Source organism: Poecilia reticulata, chromosome 23 (genome assembly GCF_904066995.2).
Source record: "Poecilia reticulata chromosome 23, P_reticulata-male-v2, whole genome shotgun sequence".
Classification (NCBI taxonomy): Eukaryota; Metazoa; Chordata; class Actinopteri; order Cyprinodontiformes; family Poeciliidae; genus Poecilia; species Poecilia reticulata.
In genome coordinates, this window is record NC_088852.1 from 3,211,584 (window position 1) to 3,227,745 (window position 16,162).

The 16,162-nt window shown below is 37.6% G+C and overlaps 2 protein-coding genes across 20 annotated transcripts in view; one reads left to right on the forward strand and one right to left on the reverse strand.

Annotated features, from left to right (window-relative positions):
* phf21b (PHD finger protein 21B) overlaps nt 1–3,834 on the forward strand; it is a 61,402-nt gene extending 57,568 nt beyond the window's left edge. For all 6 annotated transcript variants that reach the window (XM_008400869.3, XM_008400871.3, XM_081604187.1 and 3 more), the window contains 5 exons: nt 906–922; nt 990–1,148; nt 1,220–1,286; nt 1,362–1,465; nt 3,284–3,834. In XM_008400869.3, the coding sequence (XP_008399091.1) occupies nt 906–922; nt 990–1,148; nt 1,220–1,286; nt 1,362–1,465; nt 3,284–3,517 (581 nt within the window). In that variant the 3' untranslated portion in view covers nt 3,518–3,834. The remainder of the gene's footprint in view (nt 1–905; nt 923–989; nt 1,149–1,219; nt 1,287–1,361; nt 1,466–3,283) is intronic.
* LOC103459369 (rho GTPase-activating protein 8) overlaps nt 1–16,162 on the reverse strand; it is a 148,528-nt gene that overhangs the window by 683 nt on the left and 131,683 nt on the right. For 3 of the 14 annotated variants that reach the window (XM_081604192.1, XM_081604193.1, XM_017302891.2), the window contains 14 exons: nt 16,103–16,144; nt 13,691–13,813; nt 12,820–12,907; nt 12,617–12,748; nt 11,733–11,819; nt 11,136–11,234; nt 10,955–11,065; nt 10,808–10,881; nt 9,732–9,809; nt 8,946–9,074; nt 8,761–8,864; nt 6,115–7,769; nt 5,277–5,334; nt 3,242–5,195 (listed from right to left, as the gene is read on the reverse strand). In XM_081604192.1, the coding sequence (XP_081460318.1) occupies nt 7,572–7,769; nt 8,761–8,864; nt 8,946–9,074; nt 9,732–9,809; nt 10,808–10,881; nt 10,955–11,065; nt 11,136–11,234; nt 11,733–11,819; nt 12,617–12,748; nt 12,820–12,907; nt 13,691–13,813; nt 16,103–16,144 (1,265 nt within the window). In that variant the 3' untranslated portion in view covers nt 3,242–5,195; nt 5,277–5,334; nt 6,115–7,571. Of the gene's footprint in view, nt 1–3,241; nt 5,196–5,276; nt 5,335–6,114; nt 7,770–8,760; nt 8,865–8,945; nt 9,075–9,731; nt 9,810–10,807; nt 10,882–10,954; nt 11,066–11,135; nt 11,235–11,732; nt 11,820–12,616; nt 12,749–12,819; nt 12,908–13,690; nt 13,814–16,102; nt 16,153–16,162 lie in introns of all 14 variants that reach the window. The other 11 variants (XM_081604200.1, XM_081604201.1, XM_081604203.1 and 8 more) reach the window with 11 other exon arrangements.

A 16,162-nucleotide genomic window follows, 5' to 3' on the forward strand; every position in this document is an offset into this window, starting at 1 on the left:
AATTAAACAATTATTTCCCATAATTCCCATGGAAAATTCCAGTTTTTCAGCACCAGAATAATCTTGACTCATGCAGATCACCAACTCATCAGTTTTACAGTGCTGAGAAAGTATTGGCTGCTTTTCACTGCAAAAACTTAAAATCTTACCAAGTATTTTTGGTTCAGTTTACAATAAATATCTTAACTAACTTACAAGTGACTCTTTAGGAAGATACAGGAGTTTTAGTTCTAGTTTCACTGGCAGATTGTTTCACTTAAAACATGAGAAAAATACTTGCATTTAATATTTTCTGTTTTTGCAGTGTTCAATTTCATAATGCCAGATCTGCAGAATTAAATTTCTGAATTAGTATTAGAATAAAAGTATCGTCTCGTGTCGAAATAAATCACAGAAATTTAAAATGAGCTCCGTAATCATAAAAGTCCAGATGAAGCTTAAACTGCCACTTCAGCAGAACATTTTGGGGTTTTTGTTAAATATTTTGTACAGCTTTAGTTGGTGGTTCTTTCAGCAAATGGCCTTGTTTTGACTTTGTGTAACGGTTATTAACATTTAATAGATTACTAAATTACCATCTAAAATCTTAGTTTGGACTGAAATCCAGTAAAGACGCAGGCTAAATGAAAACGGCATAAAGAATATGCATTTCCACTGTAAATGTTAAGAATTTGCGGTGTTTGTTTTAAATAATAAATGCAATTAAAAACACGTCAGGCTATGACCCTCCATCTACTGTTAACGTCTGGTTGTTGATCAGACGCCAAAAAAACGTTTTTTTTCCCCCAATAGTTTCCATTAAACTGCGTCATTATCAGATTTAAACGCAGCGTGTCGATACTTTCTCACCTTTAACTCCTCTAACACGCGCTAACCTCTGCTCTACTCCATCCACACGCTAACAGAGGATTTCTGCTGGAAGGTAGGTCAGGTCACGACTCGTGATGTCACGGCTCGGCGACCTCTGCTGACCTCTGCGGTGTTTGCAGGAGGAGCTGGAGCATGACGATCGCTGCGCCGTATGTAAGGAGGACGGAGAGTTGCAGCTTTGCCACAACTGCCCCCGAGCCTTCCACCCCAGCTGCCTCCACCCGCCCATCAAAAGCCCCCCCAGAGGCGCCTGGTACTGCCCCAAGTGCCAGAAGAAGGTGAGTTCAAACGCGATGAGGTTGCCACAGCAACGGCCACGGAAACGTGATGCTGTAACTTCTGCTTTCAGGTCCTGAACAAGGAGAACCTGTCGTGGCCTCAGAACTTCGTCCAGTCCTACGTGACGCACAAGACGGGTGAGGCGTCGACGCTCGGTTCTACAGCGGGGAGTCGGGTTCTGGTTCTGAGGGAGTGTGTGTGTGTGTGTGTAGTGAGGCAGGAGGAGAAGCGGCGGCTGCTGAGACGAAACAACGAGTTGAAAAAGGAGTGCGCTCACCTGGAGGAGCAGGACAAGAACCTCAACAAGACACTCAAAGTAAAAACAACAGAACACAAAACCTAACCGAACATTTTTGGTTTAGTTTCTAGTGCAAATATTATCATAGTTAAAACAAAAACAATCTACAAGTAACTTTTCAGCAAGATATAGGAGCTGGTTTTAAGTCAATAAATAGTTCCTCAATATTGATGTGAAAATTCTAGTTCCACTGGCAAATTATTTCATTTATAACATGGGGAAATAATCTGGCAAGGGAAATAGCAGTTTAAATTGAATTATTGACTTAAAACAAGCTCCTATTTTATGCTGAAAAGTTACTTGTAAGTTATTTTTTAATCTAATTTCAAGTGTAAAATACTTTCACTAGAAACTAGACCAAAAATGCTTGGTAAGACTATGTATGAAGTGTAAAAAAATCTTCGCCTGTAAAGTTCCACCTGTATGGGGGAATTTTTCTGCCATAATTTGAGAGCAGGATTACATGTCTTCTCAAACCTTTTTCCTGGTGCTCTCTGCTTGCTTTTGAAATCACCTTTTGGCAGCATCACCTGTCAACCTCTCAGCTAATAGAATGAAAGTATTGTACTGGGTGCATTTGTTTCCTTCTAGTAGATGTGCCTGTGTGGCTACTATCGATTGTAGCATCCTGTGCTACCCACTGGATGGAGAGAGAAATGATATCAGCTTTCTGCTCCGTAGTTCACTAAACATCCACCTGCAGTGCTGCTGATAGCTAACAGCTACTGATGGTAGGCAGGAGTTTGTTCACCCAACCAAAGAGAACATAGTCACAACATATCTATGTAGATTTATAGATTGATAGATCTATGCTGTCTTTGGTTGGGTTAAACTCCTGCCTACCATCAGTAGCTGTTAGCTATCAGCAGCACTGCAGGTGGATATTTAGTGAACTACAGAGCAGAAAGCTGGTGTCGTTTTGCCCTACATCCAGTGGGTGGCGCAGGTTGCTATAATCAATAGTTGCCACACCCACTACAACGCTTTCATTCTATTGGCTGAGAGGTTGCAAGGCCATGCTGCCAGAGGGCGGTTCCAAAAGCAAGCAGAGTTCTGCAAGATAAAGTTTAAACAACAGCAGACATGAAATCCTGCTTTCAGACTGAAAATGTGTGCTCTTGGATTATGGCAGAAAAATTCCCCCATACACCTAGAACCTTTCAAGTGGTAAAGATTTAGCTTGACCTGGTTTAAAAGAAAATCTATTATTTCACTGTCCAATTAACCACTAAAGGAAACTGAGCACAACTTCCTTATTCAAACATGTAAACAAAAATAAAGTGGCATCAGATTTTCAGTTGTACGATTTCTCTTTTGCCTGCAAAAGACTACAAGCCATTTTTTCTGCTAGCAAGTTTGTGTTGGTTGTATTTACCCAGAAAGCAATGCGCTGTAGTCCACTTCCTGCTTTTGTCACCTTCCTAAAATAATCAGTCATTATTTGAGTTTGTCGAGTGAATGTAAATGGTCTCCTGACAATTTGCATTCACTCCTTGACAAACTGAACACACTCGGTAAACTAAAAACCAGACAAAACTCTACAGCAAGACAAAGGAGTTTGTTTTATGTTAATTCCTTAATATTAATTTTAAAAGTGCTAGTTCCACTGGAGGATTTTTTCCCATGTTATAAATGAAAATCTGCCAGCGGAACTAGTCATTTTCATCAATATTAAAGAATTACTGACTTAAAACAAGATGAAATATAGGTTAGTACATTTAAAATAAGAACACATATTTGCTATAGAAAGCAGACCAAAAATACTTCGTAATATTTTGTGTTTTGCTGCCTTACTTTTGGCCCTAATGGCGCTCCGTACGCCCCGTTTCTCTGCAGGTCTGCATGGACCAGAGGGATCGTCTCCTCGGTCTGCAGCGCGACACTCAGGCGTCGCTCGACCGCATCAAAACGCTCATCAGGCTCATCCAGCGAGACCAGCTGGTCCAGGTCACCATGACGACCATCGCCACGCTCCCACAGCTGTGGATGAAACCCATCAGCACCGCCGCCATTGTGGCGGCGCCATCGACCGCGCCGCTGCAGCCGGGTCAGGACGACGTCGCCAACTAGGCCCAACGTCTCTGAAGTGTTTTCAAACCCAACACCTACAGTGCTTAACGAGATTTTTTTAAGTTATTTTCTATTTATTCTTCGCCTTAATGTATTTATTACGAACCGGTAGAATCCAGCTTCCGAGCGGCTGTACAGCGATTTATCCGACTAGACGTTCGTTTCCATCCTGTGAACAAAGTTCCTGCCATACGACTTCAGGAAGACGTTTCCACACGCAGACGAGCCTTCAAACAAAACAGAGAACTACGATTTTCTCAGTATTTATAGAGTTAAAGTCAAAGAAAAAAATATTTAAGATTAAACTACAGAAATTAGCTTTTTAGTGCAGATTTTAGTATTTTCATGCCGATGCCTGTTGATAAATGTTTGGAGTATTGAGGGGAATCACTGTACATACGTGCTTTCATCATCATCATCATCGAAACAGATGAGTCTGATTGGACAGGTTCAACTTTTCTTTAAGACGCAGAAAGAAAATTTTACCACTGAATGGAATTAAAATAAAGGTGTAAAACATCTCAAACACTAAACAATTAACTGATTAATAGTGTTTTTTGTTGGTAAATTCAGTTTTACTTTCCACTTTCCTCTGTTAAGGTCAGAGGTCAAGAGACTAAGCTGCACGCTTTCTAAAAGTGTGCAACATCCTAACAGCTCAAAAGAAAAATAAATGAAGGTTCTGGAGCGGCCTAATCAAAGTCTGGACTTGCATCTAATTCAGACTTTGTGGTTTGACCTTAAATTCATCACCAGCTATCAGAGCTACAGAGATTTTATTTTTACTCTGGAGCAAACGAACTCAGTGGGCGGGATTGAGGGACAAACTGGCGTCTGATTGGCCGTTTCAGAGAGGATTCTTTCAAGTTTACTGAAAGTGTAGAAATAAGTTATATTTTATTTACTACTAACTCTGGGTGACCAACTCCAGCATTTATATCTTTAATAATTCATTAATAAACTCGCTGGTTCTATCAGACTAGATTAGCATTAGCTAACACCGGCTAGCTTTCTCTCCTGAACTTAAGAGATTTCAGACCAAACTAGTTATAAACGCTGCAGTTTCTCACTCAGACCTTACAGTGAAACTGTTTGCAATTTAATTATGCTACTAAAGTTGCTCCTGCACTTTCTGGTTAAGATGTTAACCTCAGTTGTACCAAACTTTGAAGGTTTGAAGCAGCCAATCAGACGTCAGGGTTTCCTCTAGCCCCGCCCACTGGGTTCAATGGTGAAGTAGACGGTTTAAATTCATGAAGTGCTTCTGGAAAAGAACATGAAATAATTTTGTTTCTGCGTCTTAAAGGCAAATAGAAACTCGCCCCAGCGAACATGATGCATCCACTCCGCCCCTCCCTCTTTAACCAGTATGGAAAATATGCCAAAAACGTTTTTTTGTGTGTGCATTTTATATTTTCTGTGTATTCTGAGCGAAAGATGAACACTGCCTCACATCGTTTCAGGGTTTTGGTCTTTGTTGTTGTATCAGTTTTTTTTATATTGACGATAAAATGGAGAAAAGAAAAGCAGCAGAATCAGGACGTCTCAGTCGAGCTGCAACAACAGTCGCGAGTCTTCCTGCCGTCCGGAGACGTCCTGCTTCAACGCTTCCGTCGTTTTCTGTTTTTTATTATTCAGTTGTGGTACTGTACTCACCGATCAGTGGAGGTGCAGCTCTCTGATGCACAAACATGAACAAAAAGGAGAGGAAAAGTAAGTTTTTTATCAGAAAAGACTATTAAAATCATATCCAGCTCACCTGTTTGGTCTCTGAAGGATCGACGCTGCAGGACTCTGGAAGTCTGTTCACCTTTAAGCTGCAGAAAAAAACAGTCAGGTTAAAACAACATTTACAGCTTCACCTGAAAGCAAAATCAGCTTCAATTTTAGTTTGAAAGTTAGAAATAAATACTTTATAAATTTGCAAGCAGTTGCATGCAAAAAAAATTTTTAACCCACTTTTTGTTCATTTTTACACAATACAGAGTCATTTGCATCTATTTGCAATTGGATCACATTGCTAAGTTCTACAATTTTTAGACAAATTTATATCAAATATCTCTGAAACACATGAAGAGAAAAAGTCCAACACATCTGGAAATAAAATAAAAAAAATATATACACATTTGTTTTATTTAAAAATATTTATGTATTTAAAAAATAAAAATTTAGGCAGCAAATTCCACATTGAATAAAAATCAGTAAATGCAATCAGCTCTGTTAAAATTGTTAATTTTTTCTGGTTTTAATTTTACACAGGCTCTTTTAAACATTTTTGTTTCTAATATACTAAGATGTAAAAAAAAAAAATGAGGAGAAATTACAAATATAAAGTGATGTTCAATAATAGCCAAGCTGGAAAAAAAATTTGCTAGTTTTTTCTAGAATTGTTTTATTATAATTGCTGTAATTATAAAATCTATGGTGGCTTCGTAGAAAACATTTTTTGAACCAATCTGGAAGTGAAGCTGTTTTGATTATCTCCAGCTTAAAGGTGAACAACTTTCAGAGCAATTAAATATTTAATCAGGTTAATTTCATTTCCTGTAAGACAAGTTTCAGAGCAACTTGAGGAAGTAAATATTTACTGAGATTACCTTTTGTTTCCTGCTGGTGGCGCTCTTTCACAGTCCAACCTGCCTTCATGAGAGAATAAATCATCATCAGTTAGTCTATAACTTAAGAGGGCTTTTATTTTGAAATGTGCCATGTGATGCATATCAAGTCCTCACCTGAGAGGTGAAAGTTCAAACCGAGATGGAAACCATATCAGTTTAAAAAAAAAAAGAATAATAAAGAGAATCCCTCTTTCCTCCTCCTCCATCCGTTTTTAGGAATCTTCTCCGGGAGAAACTGTGCAGTGCTTAAACAAATCTATTTTACTACACAACACAACATTTGAACAAAACAAAAAGAAAAAAAACATTTTTATATTCTTTTATCGAGGAGCCAAGAGGAACCAGAGGAGTTTGTGTAGATGGAGGTGAAGTAGAAGTTTCTGTTCGTCAGTGGAGACGGGGGCCGTCCGGTGGATAGTGTGTATAGGAAGTGTTTGTCTTAAATATGCCAACGTAGTTTTTCCTTCTTTCTGATGCATTCAAACGCTGATGGACGGAGGATCGATGGTTAAAGAGTAGTCTCACCTTTTGTACCAAGTTCTTACAAAAACATGGAATCATTAATAAACAAAGTCAAGAACAAAACGCCCAGAGCTCTGTGTGTTTTATAGAAACGATTCTGGAACATTTCAGGTAAAATTCACTAAAATATTTTACACAATAGTTATGGACAAAAAGTGAAATAATGTATAGAATTAGAGGGAGAAATACAAAATGTGTGAAAATATACATTTTGGTAGCAAATGCTACATGAAATAAAAATAAATAATGATTTAAGGTTTTTTTCCCCCAGAAAATATTCTAATTTTTAGTCAACTAGAAATAAATTCATTAAGGAACATTTTTATAAAATTTTTAATTAGATGGAAAAATATTCCGCAGTAATTATAAAAAGATCTAATAAAAATGTAACATTTTAAACAAATTTTAAATTAAATGATAATCAATTAAAGTTAATGTACAAAACAAATATATTGTATTTTTTCCTATTTCTATCAAACCATTTTAAACTTCTTTACGTCTTAAAAATTCACATATTTTTTAATATTTCACTTAAAATAACTTGTTCCACTGTTATATATGAAAATTTAAAATTAAAATAAAATCAATATAATTTGATATTTGGGTGTTAAAGGGTTAAATATTATTAAATTCAAACAAGGATTTTTACTGATTTTCTTTCCTTCATTAAGTCACAATTTATTAAAATCAAAGATAAATTCCACTTACAAAAACATTTCATTTCTTATTTTTTACAGTAAGTGGTTTTAATCCAGGCATTATTTGACAACTTTGGGTTTTATTCACACGTTAAATATATTCTGTACAAAAGATAAAACAAAAAATCATATTGCTTTATTATTACTAGTTTTTTTAGTGTGCTGGTAGTGTAACAGATCTTCAGCTTGACCTTTCAGGCTCCCTCAGCTGTGGGGTCACGGGGTTACCTGAGCAGGCGGGCAGCGGGAGCCGAACACGGCGGCGAAGTGTTCAACGAGGATCTCTGTGAAAATGTTGATGGGCGTCAGCGCGCTGAGTGAGATGGAGCCGTGACGAGGCCAGACCAGGTTCACGCCGAAGACGCACGCCAGGTTGGAGGCGCTCATCTTGTTGCTGAGGCTCTCCTGGGACACCTGGAGGAAAACCGAAACAACATCGATGTGCAGTTACACATCTCTGAAAAGCAGAAGCGGATCCTCCTGCACAACCAACAAGAACGCAGTAAGTCGTTTCTGGATTGCAAGTCAAGAAGAAAACACTCGCCTCTTCCAGCAGCCATTGTACAACAAAATATGGCTTTAAAACCAGCTGACCAAATGACCTAGAGCTCAGCTTGGGTTGCTAGGCAACGGCACAGTCCTTGTCAAATGTGACTTCACATTTGGAAGGTTTTTAAAATAGCTTGTTTTCCAGACACCAATAAACATTTACTGCCAAAAACATGTTTTTAGAAGCAATTCTGACTTGAATGGAAATAAAAAACATTTTTAAACAAATTCCTTTTGAAATGAAACCAGATTCTACAAAACATCCTGAATTTTATGACTTTTAAATCCGTTAAGAACTAATTAATTTCTGAAAACAATGAGCAAAAAAAAAGAAATACAACTTTAACCAACCAAAGTTTAATTAGTAAGAAAAAACCACAAATAAAATCTATAATTCTACAAAGGAGAAACTAAATGGATGGTATGAGAATTTAGAGGAATTTGATTACAATAATAAACATTTAAATACAAAAAGATAAATTAGAGCATTTTTGTTACAAATATACATAAATACACAATTTAAAGAAAAAAAATTAAATAAAAGCTTGAATAAACTTGTAATAAAATGCCAAGTAAAATAAAATAATTAAAAATAATAAATTTAACTGTACTGTCCATTTTTATTACTTAGATAAAACATTTTAAAACTTATTTTATGCCCAAACTTGAACTTCGACTCAGGTTTAATTTTTTAAAAGAAATATTTCTGTTCCTGCATCAAAAATACTTCCCATCCTTTTTGTTCAGTGTTTGAAGATGAAACTCCTTCTGGAAATCAGGTGGATTAAAAGCAGCTGATTGTTGTTGGACTTTAAACCAGGGAACCAGAACCAGAACCGGGACGATTCGGACTCACCATGTTCAGGAAGCAGAGCAGGAACTTCAACACGATGAAGTTGTGTTCAGGAAGACTTTCTACGATCTGCTTGCACCTGGTGGCGCGAAGGCTGCTCTCCACACCTGGACGGTCCAGGAGGAAGAGACGGTGAAACCGGACAGTCCACAACCAGACAGATCAGAACCAGAGCGTCCAGAACTCACCCAGGAGCTCCAGAACCTGGCTGTAGACCCGGAAGGTGAGCAGCGGCTCGGGAAGCTCTCTGAGGAACGTCTTCAGGATCACCGCGGCAATGTGGACGTCCTGGTAGAGGTCAAAGTTCACTGGCTTACCTGGAGAAAGGCAAGTAAAAAAAGAAAAATGTTAACAGGCTGATTGAAGGATAAACATTTTAATTTTGTAATTTAGAAAAAAAAATCAGATTTTAAGTTGATCTTAATTAAAATCAGGAAAAAAGCTGCAAAACATATTTATCAAACAAGATGGTAGTTACTGAAAATCCTAATTTTTCAAAAATTAAATTTATCGCCCTACTTTACTGCAGGTCTTCAGTAAATTCGTCTCTAATGTTCAGTAAACGATCCTGCAAGTTCCAGGAAACAATCTAAAATGTTTCAACAAAGTATCCGATTAATTAAAATAAAGTACCATCCTCCAAGTTTTACAAAAGTATCCAAAAAAGGAACATCAGAATAAAAAAGAGATTTTATGAAACCAAAACGTAACTTGTTACAAAGTAATCTGCAAATTCTAAAACAGAGTAAAAAGATTTTAGGAAAAACTCCAAGAAAGCAACATTGTCAGTAAAGATTGATCAGAAAAATTGTGAAACGTAACCAGGAGATTCAAACAAAGACACATCTGAATGTTTGAAAAGGTAAAAGTTCCAGAAAGTCCCATTAAAGCGACTCCTGGTATTTTTCCTGCGACTTCCTGCAGGTTCAGCCTGAGCTGGGCCCCTGCAGGTTGGGGGAGGAGACCCCGCTCACCCTGGTTGTAGAGTTTCTGGACTTCCTTGATGGTCTGAACCCGAACCGAACGCCTGAAGATCCCCTCTGTCCTCAGACCTGAAACAGTGCAGCATGTTACTGCAGGAATCCCTCAAATTTGAAAACAGAAAAATTTACATTTTTTATGCTAATTATGACCATTTTTCAAAATGGTAGCTGTTTTGACCTTTTTAAATCAATTTTCAGAACTTGTATGAACTTTATGTCACATCACATGTTTTCAACATCTTATTCAAACAACCTTAAAGTGACAATATGTGGAAAAATGAGAAACGGAGAACTTTGCTGTTAGCAAGTCACCAGCTATCAACTGGAATCAGATGAAGACGTCTCAGACTGGGAACCAGTTGTCTGAGCAGATAGCGTTAGCTTCTGCTCATTTTTAATGTGTGTAGAGGTTTAGCGTTAGCTTCCAGTCATTTTTTAATGTTTAGCAGTTTAGTTTTTTGTGTTTCACAGTTTGGTGTTAGCTTCTGCTAATTTTATTAAGTTTTTAGCAGTTCTGCATTAGCACAGCCAAGATTCTTATTTAGCAAATTATTTTTCCATACTGAACCCAACATTTTGGTTAGCTGTTGCTAATAACAACCACCTTTTTTAGTGCAAACATATATTCTCCATTACAATCAAGGCGGCCATTTTGGAAAATGCTCACCAGAAAAAGAAAACAAGATCCTGAGAATATCTTTGATTTCTATGGTTTAAAAGATGATTTGACAAACATTCATCTAAAATTAATTCTCCATGACAACCATGGTAGCCATCTTGAAAAAAGATTAAAAAGAAATTCTCAGAAAATATAATTTTATGTATGATTTTACACCAAAAATATTCTTCTGGTAGTTGCAGTGCAAAAATACATTTTCCTTAACAAGCACCTTGAAAATTGGCCGCCATCTTTAATTTATCAGTGGCTAACGGTGATTTTCCCAAACAGGTAGGTTGCTGTGAAAGGTTTTTCTGACATATTTAATTATCTGCTGCACTAAAACTTAAACGTTTACTGATGACGGGTGGAAATCCAGGTGGAAGTCATGTGATCCGGTGAGGCTCACCTTTCTCCTTCAGGTAGGCCACAGTCTGAGCCATGACAGGTGGGATGATCGCCTCGCGGTTTTTCTCCCTGATGCTGTAGAAGCAGAGTTACTAACGAGTTTAACGAGCCGATAGGTTAACGAGCTCAGCTTTAACGAGCTACTCACTACTGCAGGCTGACGCCGAATTGCTGCGTGGGCAGCGGCGGCCGGGGAGGCGGCGTCTTCACAGGCGGGGGCGGTCCGCCTTTCTGAGCCGCCCGCAGCTTCTCGTCATGCCTGCGATGAAACGGAAACATGATGAGGAAGATAAAAACGGAGAAAACCCGGATCAGACGAGGAAACTTGCCTCAGGACGTCTGCAGGGATGAAGAGCTGGTCGTAGTTCAGGTGTTCCCGCAGCTCCACCAGGTAGTTCACATACTTCAGCTTCTTCCCAAACTTGTGACTGAGAGAGAAACAGGACAGATCTGATGATGCAAATGGAGGCTTTTTATTTTAGGGATGATTCACACCAGCTCTGTTTAGTCTGCTTTAATCAAACTCCAGTTTGTTTGTCTAGAAAGTCCCATTTGTTTGAAAATTGTCCAGAAGCATAAATTCTGGTCCTCCTACAAACTTGGACTTGGTTGAAGTGGACTGATAAAATCTGACGCCACTCCATTTTTGTTTACATTTTGTGAAGAAGAAGGAAGCTGTGCTCAGTGTCTTCTTCAGAGGTTTTCGTGTTGTTTCCTTCAGTAATTCTTTGTGCAGCGCCCCCACAGCCAAGGAGGGGAAAAAGGATTTTCAAAGTTTCATTTGACAGGAAAAAGAACTACAGCAGCTGAAAATGTAACAAATGCTGCAACTTTGGTTCCCAATCGAACAGTCTATTGGACTATAAGGTGGGAAAACACTCTTCTCTTCTCTTCCATGGTGCCTGAACAGAAGCTGCAGGTTTTACCTGATCAGAGGTTTGAAGATGTTCCAAACGATCCGGATGAAGTTAGTTGGATGGACGACGTAGAGCGTCTTCAGGTTCTTCTTGTATCTGCAGATGAAACCAGGAAATTCAACTATTTTGATTCTTCTGCATTTATTCACTTCCAGATGACTTCCTCCACACTAATGATTTAAAGGTGACATATCATGTTTCCTTGAACAGGTTAGAATAGGTCTGTGGTCTATACAAATCCTGTTCATTACATTTTTTGCAAAAAAGCAACTCCTAAAAAATTAGATTTTAGCTGCTTTAGGGCCTCAGTCACTTTAAATCCAAATAAGCTGCTGCTGGCCACGCCCCCAAAACTCATTGTTTACACTCACATACTGCGAACAGATGCGCCATTACACATCCGTACATCTTTGAAAAGCAAACGTGGAGCCTCCTGCACAACCCACAAGAATGCAGCAAACGTTTTCTGGATGGTAAGTCGACAATAAAACATTTATGTTTTCCAGCAGCCATTGTATATCACATACAGCAGTAAAACCAGCTGACAATAGGTGCTGGAGCTCTGCCTGGGTTGCTAGGCAATGTGCGGAATTCCACTGAGGTTGCTAGGTAACGGTGGAATGCACTGGAATGTAATGTTACATTCCGGAGGCTCATTTTCTTTAACTTCTTGCCAAAAGACGTATGTTTTGTTTTTGTTATTCTTAATTCTTGGTTTATTTTTAGAAACATTTAATCTGTTAAGATCCAAATAGAAGCATAAAAATATGCAAAATGTGAATTTTGCACCATAGGTCCCCATTAAAATATGTTCTGTCAGCCATTTTGAAACCTGAGGCAGACTGGGTCTCTAAGGTTTTTATAGATCATTGATTTATATTTATAGGACCTACTTCCGGTCAAACTCGCCGTAGGCTTCACGCAGCCACCTGAGCGACGGCTTGTTGCTGCTCCTGAGGCCGTAGTGGAAGTAAACCAGTATGTAGTCCATCTCCACGTACTGGTCCAGCGTGAACTTCAGGTACCTGCAGCGGCAGAACAGGGTGAGAAGCGAAAACGCCTGGCCGAGTCGCTGCAGATGGGATTCCTGACATACTCGAGGAGGCGGCGGTGGTTGAGCTGGTGAGACGGCGGCAGGCAGCAGCTGCTGAAGACGATCAGCTTCCTGCCGTAGTTATCGTCTCCTGCAGAACCAAGTCAGAACCAGAACAACATGCTGGTTTTATGATGGCCAGACCTCTAAATGCTCCCAGTTTACCATCATTCAGAAACCAGCATAAGACCAGTTTACCCCTTAGATGTTAACTCTGATGTTTTTGCTTTTCTTTTTGACAAAATAAACTTTAATCACAAAGGAAAAACTGCTTTCTGCAATAATAAGACAAGAAAATGTCTAGAGTGGATCTTTCAAAAGAAAAGTTAGTAAAATAGAGTGTTAAATATTTTTATTTAATTAATATTTTGTTGAAATCAGTTTTTACTTTGATATTAAATGGGTTTTTTAATAATTTTTTGTCCAAATTCCACATTTGTTGATCCTATTCGAAGTGCAAAAACAGCTCTTTGTTGAATCAAAGCAGATTTAAGAGACTTAAAATTTACAGCTGGTTTTGTGAGGAAATATTCTAAGTAAATGTGACTCAATTGTTTTTTCTGAATTATTTTTTTCTTAAAAAATAAAAACAAACTGACTTCATCTTTCCTTATCTTCCTGTTTTCCTGGCAAACTCATATAAATATATTACTTTTTTTCCTTTTAAATAAAGTTTTCTAACCATTTTTTCCTTGCACTCAACTTTCTATGAGCATACTTTGAAGTCAGCAGAACAGAACATTTTTGAATAAAATCAAAACAAACAAAAATAAACGTTTTAATTGCAATAATTTGTGAGTAATGAATGTTTATTGCTGTAGTAAATTAAGGTTCAGTTTCAGTTCTCTGGATGTTTAATAGATAAAAAACGGACCTGACACCTGGATGATTCCGTGTCGAGCCACATCGTAGTACGGATGGGACGGATCGGTTCTGCTGGGGCCGTCAGGAACCGCCCTCTGCTCTTCCTCATCCTCCTCTTCCCCTTTCTGCAGCTCTGCCAGGAGGTGAAACAGTTTCTACTGAGGATGACGGCAGCATGTTGGAGCAGATCGGTTATTTCTCTTTTTTTATTTTCCCATGTTTTTCCCCGAGGCGCTGCGTGTTCGGACCAAAACCCCCTCAGAGCGGCTGGAAGGATTTATGTTCGTTTTTGATAATTATGATGCGTTAAAAACACATAAAAAGCTGGTTAACATCTCAAAAGCTCAAATAATACCTGAACTTATTATAAGATATAATAACAGCATCTCTGCTCCCTGTAAGTAAGAGCAAAACTACTTTAAACTTTTATTCATGTAAAAACTAGCTGTCCGAGAAATTACTCAAGTAAAGAGTATGAAAGTATTTGGTAAAAAGTTTACTCAACTATTGAGTAACTGATCAAATTATCAATCATTTAATATTTAAAAATTACATCATCAGATGGAACAAAATATAAATTAAGTGGAACTTTTGTTATTTTAAGAACCAAAATGACAATAATACAACAAAAACAACAAAATCAGGCAAATTTTTCCTAATCAGTTCTTCACAATAATATTACTCAAGTAAAAGTAACTCAAGTAAATATAATTGCGTAAATGTAACTAGTTACTACCAAATACAGCAACAGGCTTCAGTCAGAGGCCTCTCCAGATTAACTGGAAGACTGACTGCTACTGGAATTCATTTAATTTCCCTTCCAGCTGAGTCTTTTTTGATTTAACAGCTGATATGTGAAGGAGCTAAATTTGGATTCCTGTATCAAATCATGTGATGCAACAGATTAAACTGGGAGGAAACCAGCAGCTGCTCCGTAAACGACTCCCTTATCGTTTCCCAGAAACCTCAGGGAGGCATCAGGAAGCTCTGTGTAGTTTCAGCCGTTTGTCTGCAGCTCTGAGGGAAGTTTGCTGTAAACATTCGGCTCTGATAACGGAGAGGAAATGATTTCAGTTTGCTGGAAAAAACAAAGATGGAGCCATGAAATGTCTGCAGAAAAACCTGAACTGTGACTGCAGACGTTTGGGTGTAAAGAAAAAATCCTCTGTGATGAATTCAGAAGTGATTTATATTATGCGTCATGTCGTTTCAAATTCCTGCTACTGATAATTTGATACTGTGTTTAAAACTTTTACGTTATGATTTACATTTTTCTCGTATTATTTGGAGTTTTTGTCGTACAACTTTTTTTCTTCTAATATGAGTTTATTCTTGTTTTATCTCGACTTCTACAACTTTTTTTCTCGTATTATTACGACTATTCTTGTACTACAACTGTATTCTCATAATACAAGTTTATTCCCACATATTTGCCAATATTAAGACTTTTTTCCTGAGTTTAAATTTTTTTCTTATCCTGATATTCTGTCATATAAATCATATCAAAACAAAAAGCTGTGCATCTTTTTATTTGCCGTTTATAAAATTTTGGTTTCAACCTTAAGTCCATCTCTGAGGGATTTGAACATTCTCTGATATTTATCTTTTCTTTAAAGATAAAAACACAGAGTGTTGGGAAATGAGGTCAGCGTTGTTCCAGAGGAACTGAAAGTTTCTCTTCATGAAGCAGCGTGACTCAGAGTCTCTACTCCCAAACATTTTGTACGTTTAATATTCAACATTTTCATAAAAGTTACCAGTTTTTCTACTTTTTCCAAAATCTTTAATATTTTTCATCATTTCATTGAAACAAAACGCATCCAAAGTCCTCTTGGTATAAAACATCTAATCTCTTCCCCTGATCATAATGCAGCCACTACTGTGCTTTACATTTCTAAAACTATCCTGAGAGTTCCACACCTCTTTTGTAAAATTATAACTTTTTAAGGCTTCAGGGATGATAACTGTAAATATTTCACACTTTCAGTACCAACCGATGTAAACAGTTTAATTTAAAGATGAAGTTTAAGTTCTCCATCTTTTCCTCCAGATGAAACTTGTTTTAACCAAACTAGAAACATTATCAGATATTTAAATGCTTTAAAAAAATTAAAAAAACATACATTGATTCATTTTACACTTGCCACATTATTCAGCTACCACTATGCTTCACATTTGCATACTTTTTTTTTACCTTACAGCTCTACCAATCCAACTATAAAAGATTGTTTTCACTTGGAATAATTTATACTTTAAGAATTAATGACCTTTTATATATCCATTTAATATTAATGAACTTATGTTTACATTTTACGGAGAAATCCGAGCTGTTCTCCAATCCTCAACACATAATTCTGGAATAGATATTTTTTAATTTTACTGTTATTTTCGTGGGAAAACTCTGCGTGAAGTGTAAACTCACCTATTTCTGCCAGCTGCTCCAGGTCTGACGGGTTAGTCATTCCTTACGGGCCAAAAGAGA